The following is a 26,500-nucleotide window of genomic DNA, read 5'->3' as shown; positions in this document are numbered from 1 at the left end:
TTTAAACAATCTCCTCCAGAAAACAAAAGAGAAGGGGACACTTCCTAACTCATTTTATAAGGCAAGAAATATCCTGATGTCAAAACTAACAATGTGTCGCCGGGCGCGGAGGCTCACGCCTGTAATCCCAGCACTTTGGGAGGCCGAGGCTGGCAGATCACGAGGTCAGGAGATCGAGGCCATTCTGGCTAACGTGGTGAAACCTCGTCTCTACGAAAAATACAGAAAATGAGCCGGGCGTGGTAGCGGGCTCCTGTAGTCCCAGCTACTCAGGAGGCTGAGGCAGGAGAATGACGTTAACCCGGGAAGCGGAGGTTGCAGTGAGCCGAGATTGTGCCACTGCACTCCAGCCTGGGCAAGAGATCGAGACTCTGTCTCAAAAAAAAAAAAAAGCTAACAAAGTGTCAATACACCCCAAGACCCCCAAAACGAAAACTGCAGACCAGCATCTCTCATGAATTCAGGCACAAAAATTCTCAATATTGGCAAATCAAATATAATGATGTATAAAAAAAATACACCATGACCAAGTGGAATTTATTCCACGTATGCAAGGCTGGTTTGACAGTTGAAAATCAACCAACAATAATCCACAACACCAACAGGCTAAAGAAGAAAAATTATGGTATCAGTTGACACGGAAAATGTGTTTGACATAACCAACATCATTCATGATTTAAAAAAAAAAACACTTTCAGCAAGTTAAAAATAAACTTGATAAAGATCTTACATAAAAAACTTATACAGCTGACATCATACTTAATGGTGAAAGACTGAATGCTTTTTAAGATTGGGAACAAGGCAAGGGTGTCTGCACTCACCACACTTTTCAACATATTATTGGAATTTCTAACCCTTTCAATAAAGCAAGAAGAAATAAAAGGCAGATTGACTTCCAGAATGAAAGCATAGGGAGTTCTGCTGAGCAGCTCCCCAGTGAAACTGGTAAAAATTATTATTATTAAATTTAATTTTTTAATGTGAGATGGAGTCTCGCTCTTTTGACCAGTCTGTAGTGCAGTGGCATGATCTCGGCTCACTGCAACCTCTGTCTTCCGGGTTCAAGCGATCCTACTGTCTCAGCCTCCTGAGTAGCTGGGACTACAGGTCCCACCATGCCTGGCTAATTTTTGTATTTTTAGTAGAGACGGGGTTTCACCCTGTTGGCCAGGCTGGTCTTGAACTCCTGACCTCGTGATCCGCCCACCTTGGCCTCCCAAAGTGTTGGGATTACAGGTGTGAGCCACCACACCCAGCCTGGTAAAAATTATTAAAAAAAAAAAAACTGAGTTGAAAGGTCAACAAGCCAGGCGTGGTGGCTCATGCCTGTAATCCCAGCACTTCAGGAGGCCGAGGGGGGCGGATCATGAGGTCAAGAAATCAAGACCTTCCTGGCCAACATGGTGAAACCCTGTCTTTACTAAAAATACAAAAATTAGCCGGGCGTGGTGGTGCATGCCTGTAGTCCCAGCTGCTCGGGAGGCTGAGGCAGGAGAATTGCTTGAACCTGGGAGGTGGAGGTTGCAGTGAGCCGAGATCGTGCCACTGCACTCCAGCCTGGTGACAGAGTGAGACTCCGTCTCGGAAAAAAAAAAAAAAAGAAAGGGCCCAACAAAATAAAAATGAAAGAGAGAACAAATTAAAGCTTCTGGAAATGGTCTGAAGGGCAAACAGCAAATGAAGAAACATCTATTCAAGGCTGGGTTTTGTGGCTCACGCCTGTAATCCCAGCATTTTGGGAGGCCAAGGTGGGCGGATCACTTGAGATCAGGAGTTCGAGACCAGCCTGGCCAACATGGTGAAAACCCATCTCTACTAAAAAAAATACAAAAATTAGTTGGGTATGGTGATGCATGCCTGTAATCCTACCTACTAGGGAGGCTGAGGCAGGAGAATTGCTTGAACCCTGGAGGCGAAGGTTCGTTGCAGTGAGCCGAGATCCTGCCACTGCACTCCAGCCTGGGTGATGAAGTGAGACTCTGTTTCCAAAAAAAAAAAACATCTATTCAAGAAAATCTATGAGAATTTAGTAAGAAAGGCGAGAGTCTGTGGTATTTGAATCAAGACAACTCAGTCCAGCAAAGGGAGGTGGACTCCACACCAGACTGGGGTTGCCAAGAACACAGGCTTCTCTTCTTCCATCTCCCGGTCAGAGGGCTTTCTTACTGGGAGGAGGGAGTACTTCAGTGTATCTCATCCTGCTTCCAGCTGCCTGTTGTGGAAGTAAGTCCTGGGTGAGTCTGGTTGAGGTGGAGCTCCCTTCTTCCACTTAGCCCCCACTTGTGGAAAGTGGGCTCTGCTTCGGGTGTGGCATGCTGAGAATACTGGGGTCCTGACAGCCCTTCTCACGGCTTGTGAGGTGAGAGTTCCATGCCAGGAGAGGCTGCTGCCTCCCTTCCACTGACTGCTCAGCTCCCGGAGTGTGACTCAGAAGTTTGCCACTGAGCTAAGAGATTTTGCCTGGAGGGGAGAGGCAGGTTGTAAAACAGATAGCCCATGATCTCTTCCCATAGGAAATGACCTTACTTGCAAGGCAACACAAGGAAGTTTAAACCCAAGGGTATTCTCAACAGCAGTAGAGGTTATGGTGAAAGGCAACTGGAAGGAGATTCATGGGTCTAACGAAGATACAGCCTAGGTTGGAGGTTGGCTAGTTTGCAGGAGAAAATGGGGTAATAAGACAGCTGGGTGGAGCCCTACTGGGATTAAAGAAAATGTTAAATAAACACTGGCCTCTGAAACTATTCTAGCTAAGAGGCCACAATTTGGATTAGTTTGCAGAGGAATTTGTGCCCAGAGTATTGTCGAAAACAATAGAGCAATCAGTGGAGTTTAGGAGTGGCAATTAGTGGAGTTTAACAGCTGGGCATGGTTAGGAAAAGGGAGTAGGAGAGCCTTACCAGAAGCACTGTCATTCCAGGGTGACTGTGGGCATACACATAGCTGCACCTCCCTGAAGAGGACCATCAGAGGCGGAACATTGTAGGAGAGCGGGAAAGACCTCACCAAAATAATCCAGCTAGTCACTAAGCAAATAAACAAGCAAACAGCAATACAAGCTCCAGAAGAGAGGGGGTTTGGACCTGTACCCAGAGTTGCTATTGGGTACTGTTCAATTATTTATTTAATGTTATTAAAATGTCCACTTTCCAACAAAAAATTAGCAAAGAAATGAAAGTATGACTTGTATACCAGAAAAATACAAAAGGCAGGAACAGAACCTGCGTGCGTAAGCAACAAGATTTTAACAGAAAAATATTTCAAAATAACCACTACAAATATGTTCATAGAATAAGGGAAAGCATGATTAAAGAAGTAATGGAAGGTATATGATGATATTCCATCAAATAGAGAATATCAGCAAAGAGATAGAAATTATTTTTTTAATTAAAAAAATATTTTTTTTGAGACAGGCTCTCACTCTGTTGCCCCAGCCGGAGTGCGGTGGCGTGATCATGGCTCATTGCAGCCTCCACCTCTGGGGCTCAGGTGATCTTCCCACTTCAGCCTCCTGAATAGTTGAGGTATATGCCACCACACCCAGCTAATTTAAAAATTTTTTTGTAGAGATGAGGTCTCACCATGTTGCCCAGGCTGGATATAAATTTTTTAAAAATGCAAATTATGGAGTTGAAAAGTAAAATATCTGAAAGAAAAAATTCACAAGAGGGCTGAACAGTAGATTTCAGTGGGCGAAGAAAGAATTAGTGAACTTGATAGAGATTAGAGATTGATGGAGATCATCCAAACTGAATAACAGAAAAAAAGGAAAAATGAACAGAAACTCCAGAGAACGTGAACACTATTAAGCACACCCACATACACATAATGGGAATACCAAAAGAAGAGAAAAGAAAAAGGAGAAAGAAAAATATATGAAATAGTAATGACTGAAAACTTCTCAAATTTACTGAAGAACAATAACCTACACAACCACAAAGTTCAATGAACTAAAAAAGAATATATGAAAATAGACCCACATGCCTGTAATCCCAGCATTTTGGGAAGCTGAGGTGGGTGGATCACCTGAGGTCAGGAGTTCAAGACCAGCCTGGCCAACATGGCAAAACCCCATCTCTACTAAAAAATACAAAAATTAGCCAAGCATGGTGGTGGGTGCCTCTAATCCCATCTACTCAGGAGGCTGAGGCAGGGAGAATTGCTTGAACCCAGGCGGCAGAGGTTGCAGTGAGCCGAGATCATGCAACTGCACTCCAGCCTGGGCGACACAGCAAGACTCCGTCTCAAAAAAAGAAAAAGAAAATAGACCCACAGACACATTATAATAGTTCAGCAAGGTTGCAGGATTCAAAATCCATATATAAAAATCAATTGTTTTTCTGTAAACTTGCAATGAAAATCCAACATTGAGATTATGAAAATTCCAGGAGCCAGGCATGATGGTGCACACCTGTAGTCCCAGCTACTTGGGTGGCTGAGGCAGAAGGATTGCTTGAGCCCAGGAGTTTGAGGCCACCCTGGCCAACACAGCAAGGCCCTGTTTCTAAAAATAAAAAAATAAGCAAACAATTCCATTCAAACTGGCATTAAAAAAAATAACATACTCAGGAATAAATTTAACAAAAGTAGTTCAAAACTAATACTCTAGAAACTCCAAAACAATGTTGAAAGAATTAAGGAATATCTAAATAAATATGAAAGTATCCCATGTTCATGGATCAGAGGACTTAACATTAACATGGTAACAATCCCCAAGATCTAAAGATCCAACCCAATCCCTATCAGAGTCCCAACTAATTTCATTGTAGAAATGGATGAGTTAATTCTAAAAATCACATGGAATTGCAAGGGACCAAGAGTAGCCAAACAATCTTGAAAACAAAACCACCTCCCAATTTCAGTACTTAGTACAAAGCAACAGCAATCAAGAGATAGTGTGCTACTGGCAGAAGAACAGACATAAACATAAATGGAATAGAACTGAGAGCCCAGAAGCAGACCCACACATCTATGGTCAACTGATTTTTGACAAGGGTGTCAAGATCATTCAAAGGGGTAGGGGGAAAGAACAGTCTTTTCAACAAATGGTGCTGGGACAAATGGATAGCCACATGCAAAATAAAGTTGACACTTACTTCACACCATGCTATGGTTTGAACATGCCCTCTTAAACTCATGTTGACATTTAACTGCATTGCAACAGTATTAAGAGGTAGGACACCTTTAAGAGGCATTTAGACTAGGAGGTCTTGGCTATCATTAATGCTGTTAACATGGGATGGTTTAGATTCTGAAGGGTGGGCCCCTGATAAAAGAATAAGTTTGGCCTCATTTTCTCTGTCTTGTGCATGCTATCTCACTGTGTGATGCCTTCTGCTATAGGATGACACTCACCAGATGCTGGTGCCATGCTCTTAGACTTCCCAGCCTCCAGAACCATGAACCACATAAAATTCTTTTCTTTCTTTTTTGAGACACAGTCTCACTCTGTCACCCAGGCTGGAGTGCAGTGGCATGATCTTGGCCCACTGCAACCTCCACCTCCTGGGTTCAAGCGATTCTCCTGCCTCATCCTCCTGAGTAGCTGGGATTACAGGCATTTGCCACCATGCCTGGCTAATTTTTGTACTTTTAATAGAGACAGGGTTTCACTATGTTGGTCAGGCTGGTCTTGAACTCCTGACCTCATGATCTGCCCGCCTTAGTCTCCCAAAGTGCTGGGATTACAGGCATGAGCCACCATGCCTGGCCAAGTTCTGTTCTTTATAAATTACTCAGTTTGCAGTATTCTGTTGTAGCAGCATGATATAGTCTGGTATTTGTCTCCACCCAAATCTCATGTTGAATTGTAATCCCCAATGCTGGAGGTGGGGCCTGGTGGGAGGTGTTTGGATCATGGGGACGGACTCCTCATGGTTTGGTGCTGTCTTTGAGACAGTGAGTTCTCCTGAGATTTGGTCTTTTTTGAGACTGAGTCTTGCTCTGTTGCCAGGCTGGAGTGCAGTGGTGTGACCTCGGCTCACTGCAACCTCTGCCTCCCAGATTCGAGCAATTCCCATGCCTCAGGCTCCTGAGTAGCTAAGACTACAGGCATGCGCCACTAGGCCCAGCTAATTTTTTTTTTTTTTTTGTATTTTAGTAGAGATGGGGTTTCACCATGTTGGCCAGGATGGTCTTGATCTCCTGAACTCGTGATCCGCCCGTCTCGGCCTCCCAAAGTGCTGGGATTACAGGCATAAGCCACTGCGCCCGACCAAGATTTGGTCATTTAAAAGTGTGTGGCATCTCCCCACTCTACACACTCTGTCTCTCTCTTGCTCCTGCTTCACCATGTGACATGCCTGTTCCCCCTTTGCCTTCTACCGCGATTGGGAGCCTCCTGAGGCCTCCCCAGAAACAGATGCCACTATGCTTCGTGTACAGCTTGCAGAACCCCATGCCAATTAAACCTTTCTTATACATTACCCAGTGCACACACATACACACACACCTTTGCAGCAAGATGAATGGAGCTAGAGGCCATTATCTTGTGAAATAACTGAGAAACTGAAAATCAAATACCGCATGTTCTCACTTATAAATGAGAGCTAAACAATGGATGGGTACACATGGACATAAAGATGGAAATAATAGACACTGGAGACTCCAAATGTGGGGAGGGTGGGAGACAAGGGTTGAAAAACTACCACTGGGTACTATGTTCATTACGTGGGTAATAGGTTCATTAGAAGCCCAAATCTCAGCATGATACAGTATACCCATGTAACAAACCTGCACCTAGTGTACTCCCTAAATCTTTTTTTTTTTTTTTTTTTTTGAGACAGTCTGGTTCTGTTGCCTAGGCTGGAGTGCAGTGGTGCGATCTCAGCTCACTGCAAGCTCCACCTCCCAGGTTCATGCCATTCTCCTGCCTCAGCCTCCCAAGCAGTTGGGACTACGGGCACCCGCCACCACGCCCGGCCATTTTTTTTGTATTTTTAGTAGAGATGGTGTTTCACTGTGTTGGCCAGGATGGTCTCAATCTCCTGACCTCATGACCCGCCCACCTTGGCCTCCCAAAGTGCTGGGATTACAGGTGTGAGCCCCCACGCCCGGCCACTCCCTGAATCTTAAAAAAGATATTTTTAAAAGACATGCAAATGGCCAAATAAGTAAATGAAAAATGCTGAAAACCATTAGTTATTAGGGAAATAACAAAAACCACAATGAGAAATCACTTTATACCCTCACATGGCTAAAATAAAACTCAAATGACAAGTGTCACTGAGGATGTAGAGAGATCTGAAACCTTACACACTGCTGGTGGGAATGTACAACAGTCTAGCAGTTCCTTAAACGACTAAACATAGTTACCATAGACCCAGCAATTCCACTCCTAGGTATATAACCAAGAGAAAAATGAAAACATACATTTATACTCAAACTTGTACAGGAATATTTATAGCAGCATTATTCATGTATTAGTCCATTTTGCATTGCTATAGAAGAATATCTGAGATGGTAATTTATAAAGAAGTTTATTTGGCTCACAGTTCTGCAGGCTGTACAAGCATGGTACCGACATCTGCTTGGCTCCTGGGAAGGCCTTAGGAAGCTTTTACTTATGACAGAAGGTGAACAAGGAGCAGGCATGTCACATGACGAGAGAGGGCAGAAGAGATAGGGCAGGAGTTCCCAGTCTCTTTTAAACAACCAGCTTTCAAATGAACTAATATAGAGCAAGAACTCCCTCATTACAAGGATGGCACCAAGCCATTTACGACAGATGTTCCTATGATCCAAACACTTCCTAACAGGCCCCATACTCCAACACTGGTGATCCTATTTCATGAGATTTGGAGGGGACAAAATATCCAAACTGTATCAGTTCATATTAGCCAGAAGGTGGAAACAATCCACATGTCCATCAATGGATGAATGGATGAACAAAATGTGGCACAAACATATAATGGAATATTATTCAGCCAAATAAGGGAATGAATACTCATACATACGACACGAATGAAACATGAAAACAATATGCTAAGTAAATGAAGCCAGTCACAAACCACCAAAATATCACATCAGTATATGAGGCTTAGAAAATGTTCAAATTGTGGTGATGGTTGCATATATCTGCAAAGAGACTAAAAACCACTGAATTATACATTTTTGTTTTTGAGATGGGGTCTCACTCTGTCGCCCAGGCTGGACTGCAGTGGTGCTATCATGGTTCACTGCAGGCTTGACTTCCCAGGCTTAAGTGATTCTCCTACCTCAGCCTCCTGGGTTGCTGGGACGACAGGTGTGTGCCACTTCGGCTAATTTTTATATTTTAAAAAATAGAGACAGGGTTTTGCCAGTTGCCCAGGGTGGTCTTGAACTCCTGGGCTCAAGATCTTCGGGCCTTGGCCTCCCAAACTGCTGGGATTACAGGCGTGAGCCACCACACCTGGCCGAATTATACATTTTAAATGGGTGAAGTGTATGGCATGTGAATTATATTTTAATAAAGTGGTCATAAGTAACAAAATAAAAAGCATATTGATTTGAAAGGACAAATATATTCCTGTTTTCAGGACATAAATATCTACATAGGAAATCCAAAGGAATTTAAACAATGCATAAAGTTTAGCAAGATCACATAAAAATCAATCCCATTTCTATATGCTAACAATCAATGTGTGAATGCCAAAATTAAGCACTATACCACTTACAATTGCTCCAAAATCATGACTTAGGGGTGTGTATATACGTATATATATATACATATATACACATATATATACTTATATACATATATACACACATACACACGTATATATATACACACACACATGCACACATATATATATATATATATATTTTTTTTTTTTTGAGGCAGAGTCTTGCTCTGTCACCCAGGCTGGAGTGCAGTGGCGCAATCTTGACTCACTGCAGCCTCCACCTCCCGGGTTCAAGTGATTCTCCTGCCTCAGCCTCCTGAGTAGCTGGGATTACAGGTGCCCGTCATCATGCCCAGCTAATTTTTATATTTTTAGTAGACACAGGGTTTCACAGTGTTGGCCAGGTTGGTCTTGAACTCCTGGCCTCAGGTGATTCACCCGCCCCAGCCTCCCTAAGTGCTGGGATTACAGGCGTGATCCCACCACACCTGGCCGACTTAGGTAATACAAAACAAAAACTACAGGCTGGGTGCGGTGGCTCACGCCTGTAATCCCAGCACTTGGGGAGGCTGAGGCGGGTAGATCACCTGAGGTCAGGAGTTTGAGACCACCCTGGCCAATATGGTGAAACCCCATCTCTACTAAAAATACAAAAATTAGCCAGGTATGGTGGCAGGTGCCTGTAATCCCAGCTACTCAGGAGGCTGAGGCATGAGAATCACTTGAACCCAGGAGGTGGAGGTTGCAGTGAGCCGAGACCACGCTATTGCACTCCAGCCTGGGCAACAGGAACAAACTCCATCTCAAAACAAAGCAAACAAACAAACAAACAAAAAACCCAAACTATGAAACACTGATAAAAGTAAAGGCCTAAATAAATATCCAGTCATCCCTTGGTATCCACACATGCTCCAGTTCCTAATAGAAAATGGCATAGCATGTCCATATAATCTACACATCCTCCTGTAAACTTTAAACCATCTCTGGGCTACTTAAAATACCTAACACAGTATAAAAGCTGTGTTGTTATTTAAATTTGTATTCTTGCATTATTTTTTGCTTTTGCAATCTGGGGTTGGTTAAACCCTTGGATACAGATGGCTATTATTTCAATTGGAAGATTCCACACAGTAAAGATGTCATGTCTCCCCAAACTGATCTATAGGTTTAATGTAATTCCTATCAAACCCTCAGTAAGACTTTTGTTTTGTTTTTACACAGACGAGATTTTTCAAAAATTTACAGGGACTGGCAAAGGAACTAGAATAGCTAAAACAATTCCTAAAAATATAGTAGGAGAACCCATCACTCCACCCAATAAGGCGGCCTGCTTTACAGCTACAGTAATCAAGAACGTGATATTGGCAGACAGATAACATAGATTAACAACATTACAGTACAGAAAATGCAGAAACAGACTCACACAAATATGCCCAACTGACTTTACAAAAATGCAAAAGTAGAGTCAACGGGAGAGGATGGCCTTTCAACAAATGGTTCTGGATAAACTGACATCTAGAGGCACAAACAAACAAAAATATCTCAATGTTAAGTCTCACAAAGTCCTCTCAAGACTGATAAAAAAGCCAATGCAAGTACAACAAGGGCAAAAGGCATGAGAAGACATTTCACCAAAGAGATGGGAAATAAATGTCTATTTATCAACAACTTATCAGAAAGAGATGAAAAGATGGTAGTTTTTTAGAGAAACACATACATTCCTTCTGACCTGGCAGTTACACTCCTGGGAATCTTTATCCCAGAGAAATGAAAACTTACAGAAAAACCTAGACACAGATTTTCTGGCTACTTTATCAGTAATAGCCAAAACCCAGAAACAACCAGGATGTCTCCCCAGGGTTAAGGGAGCAAATGGTTGTTACAGCCACAGCACGGAATAAAGCACAACACAGATACAACAGCAATAAAAAGAAACTACTGATACATGCAATTTAAGAATTCAAATTTTCAGAGAACTATGCCAAGTCAAGAAATACAATTCCATAAGTCACATCCTGTGATTCCCTTTGTGACATTCTTAGCATGACCAAAGACTTGTGGTTGTTGGTGGTGAAGGATGAGGAGGAGGTGAGTATAAAGGGCAATGTAAGGGCTCTTAGGAGATGGAAATGCTCTCTGCTTGACTTGTGCTCACGTCAGTACTGGGATGTGACCTTGCACCCTACTCTGCCATGGAGCAAATCACAGATTATTTCTTACAACTGCACAGGAACCTGTGATTATCTCAAAATAAAGGTCAGGGGCCCTGACGATGAGCTTTTATTTCCTTGGTTAGATATACATCAGGCCCTCCTGAACTGGCTCCTTCAGCTCCTCGGTCTCACCTCTGCAGACTCTGTGCATCCCACTCTAAGAACTAAGTTGCTGCCACACCCTGGGCATTTCTCCTGGCTGTCTCTTCACTTTGGGATGCTCTTCCTCGCTTCAGAAATCATCTCCGGCAGCTCTTTCCCCTCCCACTGTGTGAGGGACCACTCCTGTGGTAACCCTAAAACCTGTGCAAACAAGGACCATGGTCACCTGTGCCTGATGGTGCCCAGTGAAACCAGCACAAACTATCCCAATGCTTGGGTGAGTGGCCAAGCATCAGAGCAGTGACTAGACTTGTTCTTTTTGGGGAAACAGCCTAGGGTGGGGAGCCTAGAGTGCTGAGGGCTGTGGGCCTCTCCACTCTCAGCTCCACCCCACTGTCCTGCTCTCCATTCTGTATGGCTGGAGGCAACCCAGTTCCCTGCTATTTAGTCAGGTTCTGCCAATGGGTGTCTCTAAGAAGAGGCTGGAAGATAGAAAGCTTGTTGCCTCCCAGCACCTGGTAATCCCCGCAGCAGCAGGGAGGCCGCCAGGGCCCTGTTTGGGCAGCCAGTTCCTAGATGACAGCACAAGGCTCTGGTTAGGGTGGTGAAGACAACGATGGAGTTTGGCTCTTGGTGCCATGGTGTCAGCCAAGTGGGATCTTCTCCTCTCCCAGAGCCAGCGCCTCCCAAGTGCTCACCCAGCCCTCACATCAACTGTCACCACATGCTGTCAGGGTGCCTTCCACTCAGCTAAGTGTGAGACAACTGATGGGAGAAAGCCTCCCAGGATGGCTGTGGTTCAGTAGCCACAGCTCCATCAGAACCCCCAGCCATGCACTGAATCTCCAATCAGCTTCCCTGGGAAGCTCCTCTGCCCTGGAGGTTCAGAATTCTAGGACTCCACCTGTCTGCTGGGGCTGATACAGACCCCTACGCAAGAGGCCGGCATATGCGAATAAGCACTCATGGAGGGAAGAAGCTGGGAGAGATAGGCAGGTAACAACCCAGGTCTGTCCCTAAAGCAGGCCTCTTGCGCTGGGCGTGGCGGGGGAGTGCACAGGGCAGACTGGAGAACCACGCCCTGCTCAACAAAGCAGACAGACAAGTGCTGACAGTACAGAGGGTGACCAAGCCTGGGAAGGCCCCAGGGGTCCAATACCAAAATTAAAGGTTTATTATACACAAGAGGACGCTCTGTCCCTCAGAGCGGCTGGCCACCCTCCCCACTCTGGCCAAGGTGCTGCACAGAGGTTTGTCCTCAAGGGTGACCCTTCTTGCCCGCCCACAGCTAGACCTCCAGCGGAGAGGCATGCAGTCCATGCTGCTGGCACAAGTCACTTGGCCAGCTCCTCAGCCACTGCTTTCCGCATCTTGTCCTTGAGGTAGGCGCCTTTCTGCCATTCAGACTTGAGTTCCAGCCACTCATAGAATGGGACCTAGAAGGAGGCAGGGGAGACAGGTCACATGGGCAAGGAGATCCCTTCCAGCCAGTGGCTCTGCCTGCTTGCCTGCTGTCCTCACATTGACCCCTCACCCGACACCTCTGGTGACCAACAGCTCTGCACACCTGCCCCTTGGCCTCCAAGTCTTCAAGGCAGAGCCCATGAACTGCAGGCAGTGCGGGCGGGGAGAGGTGCTAGCACTGTCAGTGCTGGAGGGGTCTGCAAACTACTCGGAGGCCCAAGAAGGGATTCTGAATTTTAAACAGTTAAAAAACTCACAACAACCCAAAGAAGCAAACAGAACCCTTGTGTGGCTCATGAAGCCACACGTTCATTCACTGGCCCTTCCCAGGGAAGGTGACCCCCTTTGATCTTAACCAAAGTCTCCCAGGTGTGAAACCAGAGTCAGGCCCCAGGACCTGCATCTTTCTGCTCCTGCCAGTTCCACTGGTCCTACTTTTCCTGATAACAGGCGCTGACCAAGGGGGCAGAGCAGCTGCACTCAGAGCCCCAACAGCTGTGCAGCCTCTTGGACTTCGAGCTGCTTATCTGTGAATGGGCCCTACCCTGCCCAACTCTTAAGCTGAACAAGCAGGCTTGGTTGCCTTTTTGGGTTCACCCATGGGGTGAGATGCTGGGAAGGTTAGAGGGGAGGCTGGAGCAGCTAGGATCCACAGTAAACTCCCTCCCTGGGCTCCTGGGAGAGGCCCGGGGCCACGGGCAGGGCATGTGTCTATACCTGCTGGCTCAGTTCCACCTGTTCCCCTCTCTAGCATGGGTTGGGGATTCTCCCTGTGCAGTGACCACCTGCCCAGGAGGTACTCACATCCACTATCAGGAAGCCTGCAGCCAGTATGTGTCGCCGGGCCAGAACAAAGCGACCCAGCAAGTCCTTGCTTCGGCTGTTGAAGTTGGGGAACTCCCACCGCAGGAAAGCTAGCCTGGAAGGAAGAAGGGGTGGCTGACATGCTTCCACTCTCCCAGCCCCTCGGAGGGGAAAGATGGAAAGCAAAGAATATGCAGTCCAACAGCCATGGTGCCCCCATGGCCAACAGGTCCCTGGCCACCTACCTCTTAGACCCTGGAGGTGGTGACTGACTCCCAGTTGGCTGGGCAAGGTGAGGTGCCACAAAGTCCCTTACGGGCAGAAACTCGCCGTCACTGTCCAGCAGCACCTCAGCATCTGGGGAAGGGGTGTGGGATGAGAACATGTTGGGCGACATCCCTCAGAAACGCCCCCCACAGGAAGGATGAACAAAGACGGGATTGTGGGGAGCCCAGGCTGACACCCTGCAGCTCTCTAGGTCAGTTCTTGCTGCAGACGGGGTGGGTTAGAAGAGTCCCGTTAGACTCAGGCAATGCCAGGCCCTGTGCCGACCAGGGGGAGCCCTCACCCAGCACCCAGCCATACTGCGTGGCCACCTCGAGGCTGCCCCTGTCGGCGCTCCCCAGCAGCCCCTTCAGTGTCTCCTGCAGCTCCTTTTGCAGGGGGGTCACCTTCCTGTCAAGGGCTGAGGGCCCAGGGGCCACAGCCGAGGCAGGCAGAAGGGGACCTGAGTACTCGGGGTGCTCCAGCAGGGCAGTGGCGTTGATGTGGAGCAGCTTCTGGAAGGTGTTCTGATCCTTCTGAGACTTGCCCCCTAGGGGACAAGGAGAAAGAAGAGGGAGGTAGGCCTACGGCCAGAGATGGGGAGACCCTGGATGAGAGGGCAGTGGCACCCCTACACCCAGTCCCAGCCCAGTTCTCTGGGTCAGGAGGCAGCAGAGTTACGGTCTGCTGGCCACCCACAGGGAGAGGATGGAGAGCGAGGGGGAGGGAGAGCCCTGGCCTCCATCTGCCCCAAATTCTCACCTGGCACTAGGCAGACAAGACCAGGCAGTTCCCCAGTTCCAGTAGTACTAGGGGCAGGGGGCTCACCTAGAAATTGGATGTGAAATTCAGGGTGGAGGACGGCTTGCAGCTCTGCTTCCCGTGCCTGCTGCAGCACACACAGGGCCCACACCAGGTCCACCTGCAGGGCTGGCTCCAGGCCTGGCAGCTCTGACCCCAGCTTCTCATGTACCTGGGCAAGGATAGGGTGTGGTGGAGAAAGCAGGCTCTCCTTAGGGGCTGCAAATAGCCATGGGTGAGACACAGTCCATGATGTGGTCTTAGCCTGGTTGGGATGAGGCCAGAGGAGGCTACTGGGTAACAAGAGGCAGAACCCTGACCCTTGGTGAGGCCTGGAGCAATCCTGGGCTTGAAGGTACCAGGAATCTTCCTCGTGCCCCAAGACCACTCTGAACAGCAGAAGAGTGCTGCTGAATGCTGGCATTTGATTAGGTTTACTACAACCAACCTACTGGCAGGGAACAAGATCCCTTCTCTCATAATGTCTCCAAGTGAGCACCTGGGACAAGGGAGGAGGAATCTCTGGTCATCTGAGAGATGAAAGCATCCAAGAGGTGAAGCAGCACTCCCCAGCCCCTGGCTAATTGTTCTCAGGACGGTGCTAGACAAACCCCTGATGGAATCCCAGGGAGCCTGGGGTCACATCTGGCCTGCTGGCCTCTGTGGCTGTCCTAAGGTCTTCATAAAGAAGGCTCCCCCTCCCACCCTGAGCTGATGCACATAGCATGAAGGCCCACCAGAGCTTCTGAGCATCAACAGGGCATTAAAAGGAGCACCAGAGGCAGGACCCCCCAGAGCAGCCTGGCAGGACAGTCAACCAGACAGCAGGATTTCATGTGTTCTCAGTGATCCCTAGGACGCCTGGCTCCAACCAGCTCCCCCTGCCCTCCCATGCCACGCATAGTGGCCTCTCCCCCTCCGCCTAGCCCGAGCTGATCTTGGGAGGACGGTTCATGAGCCATTAGCTGAAGGGGAGGATAAAGGTCGAGCAGTGGGAGCCCAGAGGCCCTACCAGGCTGAAGAACTGATCCTCTTGGTCTGGATGGAAGTTCAGACGTGCAAAAGCCAGAAGCATGCTGCACAGGTGGGGCAGGGCGATGTCCTGTGCTCTGTTCAGGACGTGCTGGGTGGGTCAGAAATAGCAGAGGGACAGAATAAGCTCTCTCCCCAGCACGCTGTCCTCCTGCCCGGTTCTGAGTCTGAGGAGAGCCTGCATGGCCAGGGGCAATGGCAGGACCCTCCATCCAGGGCCCATGAGCTGTGCCGGGCACAGAGGACTTACACAGGCCCAGACACTCCTTCGCCTGGCAGCAACTACCCACAGAGGCTGGGGACACCTAGAAGCTGCTTCTTTCTGATAAGGGATTTAGAAATATTCTCCAACCAGTAAACTTAGTTTAGACCGGTCACACATAAACGTAACTGCAGGTGTCATCTTTCTGTACAGTTCCACTTTGCGAGGGGGATCAGTGATTCAGTAGACAGTTCTGAGTGGATTCTCAGCCTCACCAGCCATGCTGCTACCTGCTACAAGCTACCCCAAAACGGATGGAAGCACTTATAATGGTCAGTGAAAGAAGAGAGGAAACAGTTCTCAAACACTTTTTTGAGAACTGAATAGCAGCCCTTTCAAAATAAGCCAAAATGCAAGAAATATGTATCTGCCCCCACAAGTGAGCATTTTCAGACTGGCTTTACTTTCCCGACTAAGGCAATGGTTCCCAGCAGATGGCCAGGAAGCCAGCTTCTCTGAGTTGGGGCCAGGCCCTGGCTCACCTGGGCAAAGGCCTCAAACAGGGGCAGGCTGAGCCACTTGAGTAAGGCGAAGGACTTGGCACAGTGGGCCACCTCACCAGAAGTCAGGCTGGGCGTGAGGGACAGCAGGTCGGTGGCCAGGCGCTGGGACACCTGGGTCTGGTGAAAGCTGAGTTTGCCTTCGGGACAGAGCAGATCACAGGGTTTAGCTGGAGAATCAGTAATCACCCAGCAGCTCCACCCCACCTCAGCCTCGAGGTCTAGATGCTTGATGTCTGTAACCAAATTTATCCCTGAGCCTGGGACACAGGAACAGGGCCCATGGGTCACAGTGTTTCTGTGGCAGCCTTCTGGGCCAGTGCCTACCATGCATAGGACAGGTACTGAATTTGACACGGCTGCAGGCATCTGCAGGGCCAGCGCTCCCCTCTCTCCACCGTTCTGTCCAAAGGGCTCACCATAGGCGTAGGCCACGTCCAAGAGCACATCTTTCGTCAGAGAGAAGGGCTTCTGCACCAGGTGGTAGGAGATGGCCCGCAGCAAGGGCACGGACCGCCGGCTCTGAGCTGCCAGCGTCACCAGCACCTTCCGCAGCTCACTGGGGCCAAAGTGCTCCACCAACTCCAGGCACTGTCAACCACAGCCGCGCAGAGGTCAGCTCAATGGCCTGGGGTGGCAGGGACGAGCTGGGGGCAGGGGTCCCATGGTCCCATCCAGTGCAGCCCCTGTGAGACAGCAACTGGGCCTGAGCTGACTAAACACCAGACCACTGTGCAGGGCCTGCCTCCTCGTCCACCCCAGGGAACCCCTGGACCTGGAGCACTGTCCACAGCCAAACTTATCCCCAGGTCCCAGGGTAGGTGATCCAGGGCCCATGAGCTGTGGAGCTTGCTGTGGCAGCCATCTGGGCCAGCCCCCGCTATGACAGGAACGGGCACTGAATTTGACTTGACTGCAGGGCTACAGCCGATAGGTGTTAGCACATCTCCAGGAGAGTTCTAGCCAGAAGCCAGGCCTGGGCAGTACCTGTGTTACTTCAGGAGCTGCCTGCCATGGCCCCCTCTCAAGATCGTGCTATGATGGGGTTTGAGGGAAAGATAAAGGTGCAATCAGGGAAGCGCCTGTGTTGGGAGGAGCAAGTGGTGCTTGATAAATGCAGCCACAGGGCAACCACCTGTTGCAGCTCCGAGCCCTCTGGTCCTGCCCCATGTGATGCCTGAGGCTCCAGACAGAAGCTCCCGGGGCTCTAATCCCAGTGCACACAACGCACCCCTCTGCAGACAACTGTCACCCAAAGAACAAGCCCAAAGCCCAGGGGAGGCAGGCTGGGTGCCACCTGCTTTCAGGCGCAGTACCTTGTCTTCCAGGCGGTTCATTAGTGGCTCCGAGAGGTGTCCCACCTTCATCATGACGGTCACTAATGTGTGGGAATCTTCAATTTCTGTCCAGCGCCTTTCCAGGTGCATGAGCAGCTCAGCCAGCAGCTCCTGCGAGTGCTGCTCCTGTGAGAGGGTGGCACAGGACTCTGCCAGCAAGGCCAGTTGCTTGTACTTGAGCTTCCGCATGCGCCAGCGGACCTCCTGCTCTACCGACTGCAGCTCCTTGGAGGTCTTGGGGATGCCCAGAGCATACAGGCTTCCCAGCAGCCTCGAGAGGGTAGCATGCCAGACCGAGGCTATCTAGGCAGGGAAAGGACACAGGAGAAATGATGTGGCACTGTCGGTCCTGTGTGTGAGCTGGAGGCCACCTCTCTGAACCTTGTTTCATGAGCATTTACTACAACTCTTCAGAGAAGACAGTATCAGTTCCCCACTCCGTTGTAACAGGGCCCCAGTGCCTGGCTGCTCCTCACAGCCTTGCTCAGCCTCGAGGCCTAGACGCTTGGTGGCTGTAACCAAATTTATCCCTGAGCCTGGGACACAGGAACAGGGCCCATGAGTCACTGTCTCTGTGGCAGTCTTCTGGGCAGTGCCTACCATAGGCAGGGCAGGCACTGAATTTGACATGGCTGCCAAGCACCCGCAGAGCCAGAGCGCCCCTCAGGCACGGCCAGATCCAAGGGTACACCTCTGAGCCTGATCCTCTAGGCTACAATAAATAGCACATTTCTGCTCAAGGTGGCTGAGGTCATTTGCAATTGCTTGCAAGCAAGAACTCTAGAGTGGCAAGGGAAATTCTCCAAGTTTCCCCAATGAAGCTTTGACCTAATGTAGTTGATTAAAGAGAGACCACACTCTTTTACATGGTCCTGGCTACAGCTCTGGGTAGTGGGCATGCAGACTTCAGCTGCAAGTAAAGCTGTCAAGTCAATACAAGAGGTCAGAGAAAAAGTTGAGCCTGATGGATGTCACCTGATGGCAGAGAAGGTAGCACCTAGGCTTGCTAAGATCAGTTTTGTTATCATTCATGACTTTTACTTGCAATGACATTAAAAGTTTTAGGTATTAAAAACTTGGGCCGGGCAGATCACCTGAGGTCAGGAGTTCGAGACTAGCCTGGTGAACGTGGTGAAACCCTGTGCCTATTAAAATTACAAAAACTTGTATTTTAGGCATTTGTGGTGGCACATGCCTGTAGTCCCAGCTACTTGGGAGGCTGAGGTAGGAAGATCACTTGAACCTGGAAGATGGAGGCTGCAGTGAGCTGAGATTGTGCCACTGCACTCCAGCCTGGGTGACAGAGTGAGACTCTGTCTCAAACAACAAAACAAAAAACACTGGCTTTTCTCCAGGAAAATAATTTGTTTTTGAGTCAGAGAAGCTCCAACCCCTAAACGTTCTCTAACAAACCAACCTCGCAGTTTCTGGCAACGTGAAAGTTTCTTAGGAACGCAACTGCTGCAATAAGCAGGAGTTCCTGCAGAGCGTTAGGCAGTGAACCACCACCTTTACCCTCCAGGGACGCGGCACCCAAGCACGCCAGACCCTCAACTGCCTTCAAAGGGAGGAGCACCCCAGGCACAAAGGTTTGCAGGAAAGCCTTTGACATATGGGTAAAAAGACCCCTGGTATCACTAAGCCCTGCCCACTCCCAAATGCAGAGGCCTCCTGGGGATGACCAAGCTGCTGCTGCTACCAGCAGCACCTCTGAACAGGCTCTTACTAAATGCCAGGCATCCTTCTGTGTGTGTACCCCCATGAGACACCAACATCCTATGAGAACCATCAGTCCCACTGTACAGGTAAACAAAGGTGAACTTATTTCTACATAGTTCTGGGTCCGGAACCTGCACCACAGCCCGTCCTCTCTGCTGGTGCCTGCTTTGTTCCTGAAGAGGGTAACTGCTATTCAGGTACTGCGTCCACACGGCCCACAGTGTCAACATGGGTGGCTCTAGAGCCCTTTGGCCCTGAATCCAGCCTCGCAGAAGAGAGCAGATGGTAAAACAAGTATGGCTCTGTCCTTTCCTGGGCCAAGTCTCTCAACACTGAACCCTCAGGTTCAGTCTCTTCGCTTATGAATGAGAAGCAGAAACCACACCTTCAAGGAAGTGAGCTGGGAACAGAGAAGCTGCTGTCTGAAGGGCTGGGGATGAGGGAGAAAGTACTGGAGTAAATTCTAATCTTACAGAAGATCTGGGTGTCTACCTTCCGGTTTCATGGACAGCAGGAAAATCTTTGAAAAGAAAGCTGTTATTACATTACAGATACTTGCCTTATAATTTTGTTACAATGTTCAGTCTTGCATCATAAGACTTTCTTAAATCACATGTGAGTAAAAAGAGTCAATAAACAGCAATTAGAATTATAGCCAAATAACAAGGGAGCCTAACTAAGTTGATTTTATGAATTATATCCCCAGCAAGAAATAATTACGTACTGTAACCCCAGTCCACACAACACATGTATATATATACATACTTAACTAGAACAAAAGTTCCATGAGACATTAGTGAATCCCCTTACTATATGTGATGAATTCTGTTATTTTTTATACTACTCTACCTCATAAAGAATCAGCTGGCTACATCCCACTACATTGATTTTATAACCTGCAGCTTGAAAAGCACTCAGTTAGTGCAACTCCTTCCTTGGATAGTGCCTTTCTCTTCATTACACCTGACAACTGGAAACATGGTTTCAGTGCCCCAGCACTTCCCTTCCAAAGCAGACCAGGGAGTTAGGGCCAGTTCAGCCACAGCAGGAGTCTGTACTCCTTATTTTGTACATGCAGCCCAGGGGAAGACTCTCTAAGAAGGGAGTCCCTCACAGTGAGCAGGAACTGGCTTCTGTAGTCTGAGTTCTGCCCTGCTCAGTGCCACACAAATGGGTCTTGTTGCTTCTCTCCATGGTCATCCTTGGAGGGTCTGAACATGGCTAGATCATGCCCACGTCTGTCTCAAGTTTCAAGGACCTTCCATCAGTCATGCTGCATCTCCTTTGGCTTCAAAAACAGTGCCTTGCCATCAGCCAGACACTGGCAGAGAGCAATACAAGTCAAGACTATATGGTGAGGGGGAAAGCACCCAAAGAACTGAGAAGAACCAGGCTCACTTCCCATGCTTCTATCACTATGCGTCTTGGCTGTCTGTAAGATGAGCATAGCAATATTTACCTAACAGGGCTCTTGTAAGGATAAACAAAGTGAAAGCACGATAAAGCACTTTGAAATTTATTAAAAAAAAAAAAAAAATCACAAGAGATGCAGGGCCCCTGTCTATGCTTGGTAAGCACTGGCTGCTGTGGACCCCAGCATTTCTGGCTGTTTTCCTCTTGTCTATGCTCTCAGACAACACTCCGGCACCCACCTGACTGTTGAGCAGACAGAGAAGTTGATGAAAGTGGGCATCCTGTATGAGCAAGGCTTTATCTTCTGGCTTCTCAGACAGCAAGTGAGAGAGCTGGATAAGTATCATTGCTGCTTGATTGCTGTCCAAATCGTGACTGCCACCAAGCTCTAGGAGCTCCTCTGGCCTTGTGGCCTTCTTGATGAGGTGGTCCATCTGCTTCTCTATGTAGGGAGTAAATGCTCGTTTCTTCTCCACCGGCTCCATCAAGGAACCTGGGAAGTGGGAAATGGGTGAGGTGGCTGAGGAAGTCAGAGTCCTATGGGCTACCCAGGCAAGTCTCAGTCGGCCAACTGGAGCCATGGCAGGGGCCTGACGAGCAGCTTCTCTCAGGAGGCATGTGCATCGCTTTACCAGGTGAGCTGCCATGATGTCCTGGGTGGCAGAGAGACAAGACTCCTAGCAAGTGATTCCAAACCCTGAAGAGAAAAACGAGAGAGAAGGGGCTAATACAGGGGCAGTTCCTGACTCACAAACTTGACAAATGAAATAGTCAAAGCCACCCTATCTGTAAAATCAGACTAAGTCTTTCTTGACAATCCATAGGTATGTGATAGTATTTTCTAAAGCAAAAATCTCACAGGATTTTTGTTTCAGTACAGAATGCCATCAAATATCAAAACTCAGGAACATTACAGGCTGGGTGGGAGGGTTTTCATCCTGCTTGTAATTTGAAATCACCTAGGATGTGGTTCATCAATTCAGATTCCCAGGTCCTGCCCAAAGCCTCCCAAACGATGGCATCTCTGCAGACAGGACCTAGACAGCACTAATTTTTTTTTTTTTTTTTTTTTTAATTTCAAGGATAACCAGGATTAAAAATTACGGGCTTGGCCAGGAGTGGTGGCTCATGCCTATAATCCCCACTTTGGGAGGCCTAGGCGGGTGGATCACTTGAGGTCAGGAGTTTGAGACCAGCCTGGCCAACATGGTGAAACCCCATGTCTACTAAAAATACAAAAATTAGCTGGGCATCATGGTGCATGCCTGTAATCCCAGCTACTTGGGAGGCTAAGGCACGAGAATTGCTTGAACCTGAGAGGCGGAGGTTGCAGTGAGCTGAGATTGCACCACTGGACTCCAGCCTGGGTGAGAGACTCCATCTCAAAAAAAAAAAAAAAAAAAAATTCACATTCCCAAAGCCTCTGTGGATATATTTTAACACTGTAGACATAGGTGTAAGCCTCTCCAAACCAAGGTGGATTACATCACTAGCCTACTAAAAACACCCAACAAATTTCTAACAGCAAAAATTCTGAACCAATAATAAGAAGCACTTCATAACATGGCCCAGAATGATTTTCTCAGTCTTAGCCTTTTCTGCCTCCCAGCAACACAAGGCCCCATTTTAAACAGGCCTTGCACTTCCACTTCACCTTACAGGGCTTGTTATCCGGGTCTCCTCCTCCCCCTATAAGACCCTTTAAAATACATCTCATCCTTCCAAGGCCAAACTCAATGTTGCCATCTCCAGCAATGTGTTACATATCGCCTTGATGTTCCTTTTAACAATTCTATCGGCCAGACGCAGTGGCTCACGCCTGTAATCCCAGTACTTTGGGAGGCTGAGGCGGGCAGATCACGAGGTCAGGAGATCGAGACCATCCTGGCTAATACAGTGAAACCCCGTCTCCACTAAAAATACAAAAAAATTAGCCGGGCGTGGTGGCGGGCGCCTGTAGTCCCAGCTACTCGGGAGGGTGAGGCAGAGCTTGAAGTGAGCCGAGATCGCGCCACTGCACTCCAACCTGGGCGGCAGAGCGAGACTCTGTCTCAAAAAAAAAAAAAAAAAAAAAGAAAAAAAATTCTATCAGCTAGTCTAGCTCCCTACGGTGATTACATGATCCAGGGAAGACATGCGACAAGGGCAAGCTAAAACGTTCACCTAGGCCTCATTTCTGCCAAAGCAGAATGTACGTTTGATCTTTCTCCACTTCCTGGAACTTGGTATACGGCCAGCACATTTTCTTTTTATATGAGGGGATTAAAGCAGCTGTAAAAAGCTTAATCTAACTCCACTTAAAGAAAAAAAAAAAAGAGAGAGAGGTCAGACAGTCGGAGTATTTGCCCAAACGCAACATCTACCACTTCCTGAGCCTAAGCACAGTGGAGAAATCTTTCCGACTTATTTTATTTTTTTGAGACGGAGTCTCGCTCTGTCGCCCAGGCTGGAGTGCAACGGCGCGATCTCGACTCACTACAACCTCAGCCTCCCGGATTCAAGCGATTCTCCTGCCTCAGCCTCCCAAACAGCTGGAACTACAGGCCCGCGCCGCCACACCTGGCTAATTTTTGTATTTTTAGTAGAGACAGGGTTTCACCATGACCTCAAGTGATCCACCCGCCTCGGCCGCCCAAAGTGCTGGGATTACCGGCGTGAGCCACCGCGCCCGGCCTCCTTTCCAATTTTTTAAGAGCCCTAAGAGCAGTTTAGCCGAGTAAACGGAAGCCCAGGAGCCGGACTTGGGTTTAGGCACACAGCAATCCAAAACTTTAGTTCTAAAATGCAGAGAGAAAACAACTTGCACTAAGTCACGAAAACTGGCTCGCTGGGGTCATGGACGGTCAATAGGGGCGGCGTCTTCCAGGCCTGGCCGCGCGGGCTAGATGAGGGGAAGCGTGCGCACTGGCAAGCCAGCACGGAACGAGCAGACGGCCAGGCCCACCGCATCCTACCGCGTCCCAGCCTGCTCCCCAGTTTCACCGCATCCCAGGACCTTCTCAGCCACGCCTGTGTTGTGCACTCGAAACCCACGATCAGCCGCCCCTTCTCTCCGTGCCACAAGACCTACGCCGCGAACACCACCGCTGACCTCCATCCGCCGCCCTAACTGTCCCCGGAACCATGAGGTGCGCGGCGCGCTTCCCTACGTCACTCGGAGCGCCGGCGGAAACGAGACGAAGCCTCGCACCGCCCGTCCGGAAGCCACGCCTCCAGCTTCCGGCCGCACCTTTCGGCGGGTGACATCTTTGCTGAGGGCTCAAGCGGAGCGACAGGTCATGGAAAACTTAGAAAAGATGAAGAACCTAGGAAGAAAGGCTTCGGTTGCCCCCGACCAGTACCCCATCCTCATACGGAGTGCGGGAGACGACCCTTTGTTGTCGGTGCTATCCCCCCATCCCTCCCGGCTTGCGTAGGCGTAGGAGAGTTCCTAGGGCGGTGAAAGACTGGACTGGTGGAGTGGGATAGGCGACGTTGAGGCCTGTGGGGGCTGGGAGGACGAGTGAGTGGAGACTGGGGAACTTCAGAGCGCCCACTTGCAGCTGGATTTTTATGTGTAATTTTCCTGATTTTTAAATAGTGGTGTTTACAAAATAAAATGCAGGATAGCCCAAACGAAATGTATCTGAGGTCTATATATGGACTTGATTAATTTTACTTCCTGCACAGCCTTTTATTTTCTGTGGAGTTAATAATTACTTTGGCTACGCATGGTGGCTCACGCCTGTAATCCCAGGCCTCGGTGGGCGGATCACTTGAGTTCAGGAGTTCGAGACCAGCCTGGCCAACATGGCGAAACCCCGTCTTTACTAAAAATACAAAAAAATTAGCCGGGTGTGGTAGCGCGCACCTGTAGTCTCAGCTGCTAGGGAGGTTGAGGCATGAGAATCGCTTGAATCCGGGAGGTGAAGGTTGCAGTGAGCAGCGATCTTGCCACTGCACTCCAGCCTGGTTGACAGAGCAAGACTCTGTCGCAAAAAACAAAACAAAAAACATAAAAATAAATAAATAATTACTTTGGTTTGTGTTTGTAAACTAAAAATAAAATTGTAAGCCCCCCAAGCACTGAATGGACCTCCTCTTAGCCAAGGAGACCCCAGAGAAACCTTAAAAACTGAGTTCCCAGCCATTCTGGAAAGGGAGGTTGAACACCCCTTGTTATAGTCCCTCCGTTTTGGCATTTAGACAACTGACCAACATTAATGTTAAAATAAAGATCATAAGACTAACAGACTTTGTGGTAGTAAGATACCAAATTATAAACAAGACCTAAGGCCGTGCAAGGCAAGGGTTAAGTCAAGCTTGCAGACCATCAATCTTGCTGAAGAGGTCTTTTTTGACCCAGTGTATTGTGGCTGATTCTGGCATACTATCTTAAACATTCTTTTCTGCTGACTCCAAGTTTTACACAGAGCCTCACTCTTTTAACCAATTGCAAATTAAAAAATCTCTTGGTCAAGCTGGCTGAGGTGGGAGGATCACTTGAGGCCAAGAGTTCAAGACTAGCCTGGGCAACATAGGGAGACCCTATCTATCCCTACTAAGAGATCTATCTATCTATCTATCTCTCTATCTATCAATCAATCAATCATATATTGTGTATATATCTATGTATTTGAGTCCACTTATAACTTGTAACCCCCCCACATCAAGACATCCTGTCTTTTGGAGCCAAACCAGTGTATACATTCCACACATTGATTTATGTCTTTGCCTGTAACCCCTGGCTCCCTGAAATGTATAAAACCAAACTATAACCTGACTGCCTCAGGAACACTTAAGGCTTTTTGGGTTTGTATTTTCCTGGGGCTGTGGTCACTCATTGGCTCCGAATAAACCTCTTTAAGAAATTTACAAAGTTTGATTTTTCTGTTAACAGTTAATTAAGATTCCATGTATTTATCACAAATTCTACTCCAAATCCTTCACAAGTTGTCTGTCAAAAGACAATATTACAACAGATTTATAGATCTGTTAAAAGAAAAGCTTTAGACAAACTAATGGAGTTTTGTTGAGGAAAGAACCTTGAAAACATGCTAAGGGAAAGAAGTTAGACACATGAGGCCACATATTGTATAGTTCCATTTATATTTGCAATGTCCAGAGTAGGTGAATTGATAGGGCCACCTGTGTAATGTTGAGGTGGGGAGAATAGGGAGCGACTTCTGATGGGTTTGAGGTTTCTTTTTGAGATGGTAAAAGGGTCCTGGAATTAGATAATAGGGATGGTTGCACAACACTGAATATACTAAAAGCCACCTGTGACTTAAGAAATATATATGTGGTCTCTGCATAGAGCTTCTAAAACCCTTGTGACTTTTTTTTTTTTTTAGGTTTTCATTAAGGCATTTTATAAAGATAATATCATTTGTGTTTATAAAATGTTTGCTACATATACATAATATATATAGTGTATATATAAATTTAAATATGCTCAAGTTACAAAGCAGAATTATAAAAAGAAACCCGGGAACCTGTTACTCCACTTAAGAAATAGAATATTCCCTCTCCCTCTCCCTCTCCCTCTCCCCCTCCCCCTCCCCCTCCCCCTCCCCCTCCCCCTCCCCCTCCCCCTCCCCCTCCCCCTCCCCCTCCCCCTCCCCCTCCCCCTCCCCCTCCCCCTCCCCCTCCCCCTCCCCCTCTCCCTCTCCCTTCTTCGGTCTCCCGCTGTTACCGAAGCTGGACTGTACTGCCATGATCCGGCTCGCTGCAACCTCCCTGCCTCGGGCTCCGGTGACTCTCCTGCCTCGGCCTGCCGAGTGCCTGGGATTGCAGGCACGCGCCGCCACGCCTGAATGGTTTTTGTATTTTTGGTGGAGACGGGGTTTCGCCGTGTTGACCGGGCTGGTCTCCAGCTCCTGGCCTCGAGTGATCTGCCTGCCTCGGCCTCCCGAGGTGCTGGGATTGCGGACGGAGTCTCGCTAACTCAACGCTCAATGGTGCTCAGGCTGGAGTGCAGTGGTGTGATCTCGGCTCGCTGCAA

At 48.3% G+C, this 26,500-nt stretch overlaps 1 protein-coding gene and 3 non-coding genes across 8 annotated transcripts; all 4 read right to left on the bottom strand.

Moving 5' to 3' along the window:
* Positions 1-12,030: 12,030 nt before the first annotated feature.
* Positions 12,031-23,704, bottom strand: TBRG4 (transforming growth factor beta regulator 4). 5 transcript variants are annotated; one of them, XM_054546037.1, is made up of 11 exons: positions 23,609-23,704; positions 20,757-21,214; positions 17,365-17,688; positions 16,468-16,639; positions 16,031-16,188; positions 15,267-15,377; positions 14,282-14,426; positions 13,758-14,003; positions 13,435-13,546; positions 13,190-13,304; positions 12,031-12,357 (listed from the first exon to the last, which is right to left on the bottom strand). In XM_054546037.1, exons 2-11 carry the CDS (start codon positions 21,162-21,164, stop codon positions 12,256-12,258), a joined length of 1,893 nt encoding a protein of 630 aa, XP_054402012.1. In that variant the 5' UTR covers positions 21,165-21,214; positions 23,609-23,704; the 3' UTR covers positions 12,031-12,255. The 5 variants fall into 5 exon arrangements, with proteins under 5 accessions (XP_054402012.1, XP_054402011.1, XP_054402014.1 ...); XM_054546036.1 differs by having other exon boundaries at positions 23,588-23,681; XM_054546039.1 differs by having other exon boundaries at positions 23,513-23,675.
* LOC129054345 (small nucleolar RNA SNORA5) lies at positions 16,279-16,412 on the bottom strand. Its single transcript, XR_008519033.1, has one exon. It is a non-coding gene; the product is annotated as a small nucleolar RNA SNORA5 (small nucleolar RNA).
* Positions 16,830-16,966, bottom strand: LOC129054347 (small nucleolar RNA SNORA5). Its single transcript, XR_008519035.1, has one exon. It is a non-coding gene; the product is annotated as a small nucleolar RNA SNORA5 (small nucleolar RNA).
* On the bottom strand, positions 17,892-18,022 carry LOC129054346 (small nucleolar RNA SNORA5). The gene has a single exon (XR_008519034.1). It is a non-coding gene; the product is annotated as a small nucleolar RNA SNORA5 (small nucleolar RNA).
* Positions 23,705-26,500: the final 2,796 nt, after the last annotated feature.

The sequence above is a fragment of the Pongo abelii genome, chromosome 6 (genome assembly GCF_028885655.2).
Source record: "Pongo abelii isolate AG06213 chromosome 6, NHGRI_mPonAbe1-v2.0_pri, whole genome shotgun sequence".
Classification (NCBI taxonomy): domain Eukaryota; kingdom Metazoa; phylum Chordata; class Mammalia; order Primates; family Hominidae; genus Pongo; species Pongo abelii.
The sequence above is the reverse complement of the archived record's forward strand: the minus strand, read 5'-3'. Positions and strand labels throughout refer to the sequence as shown.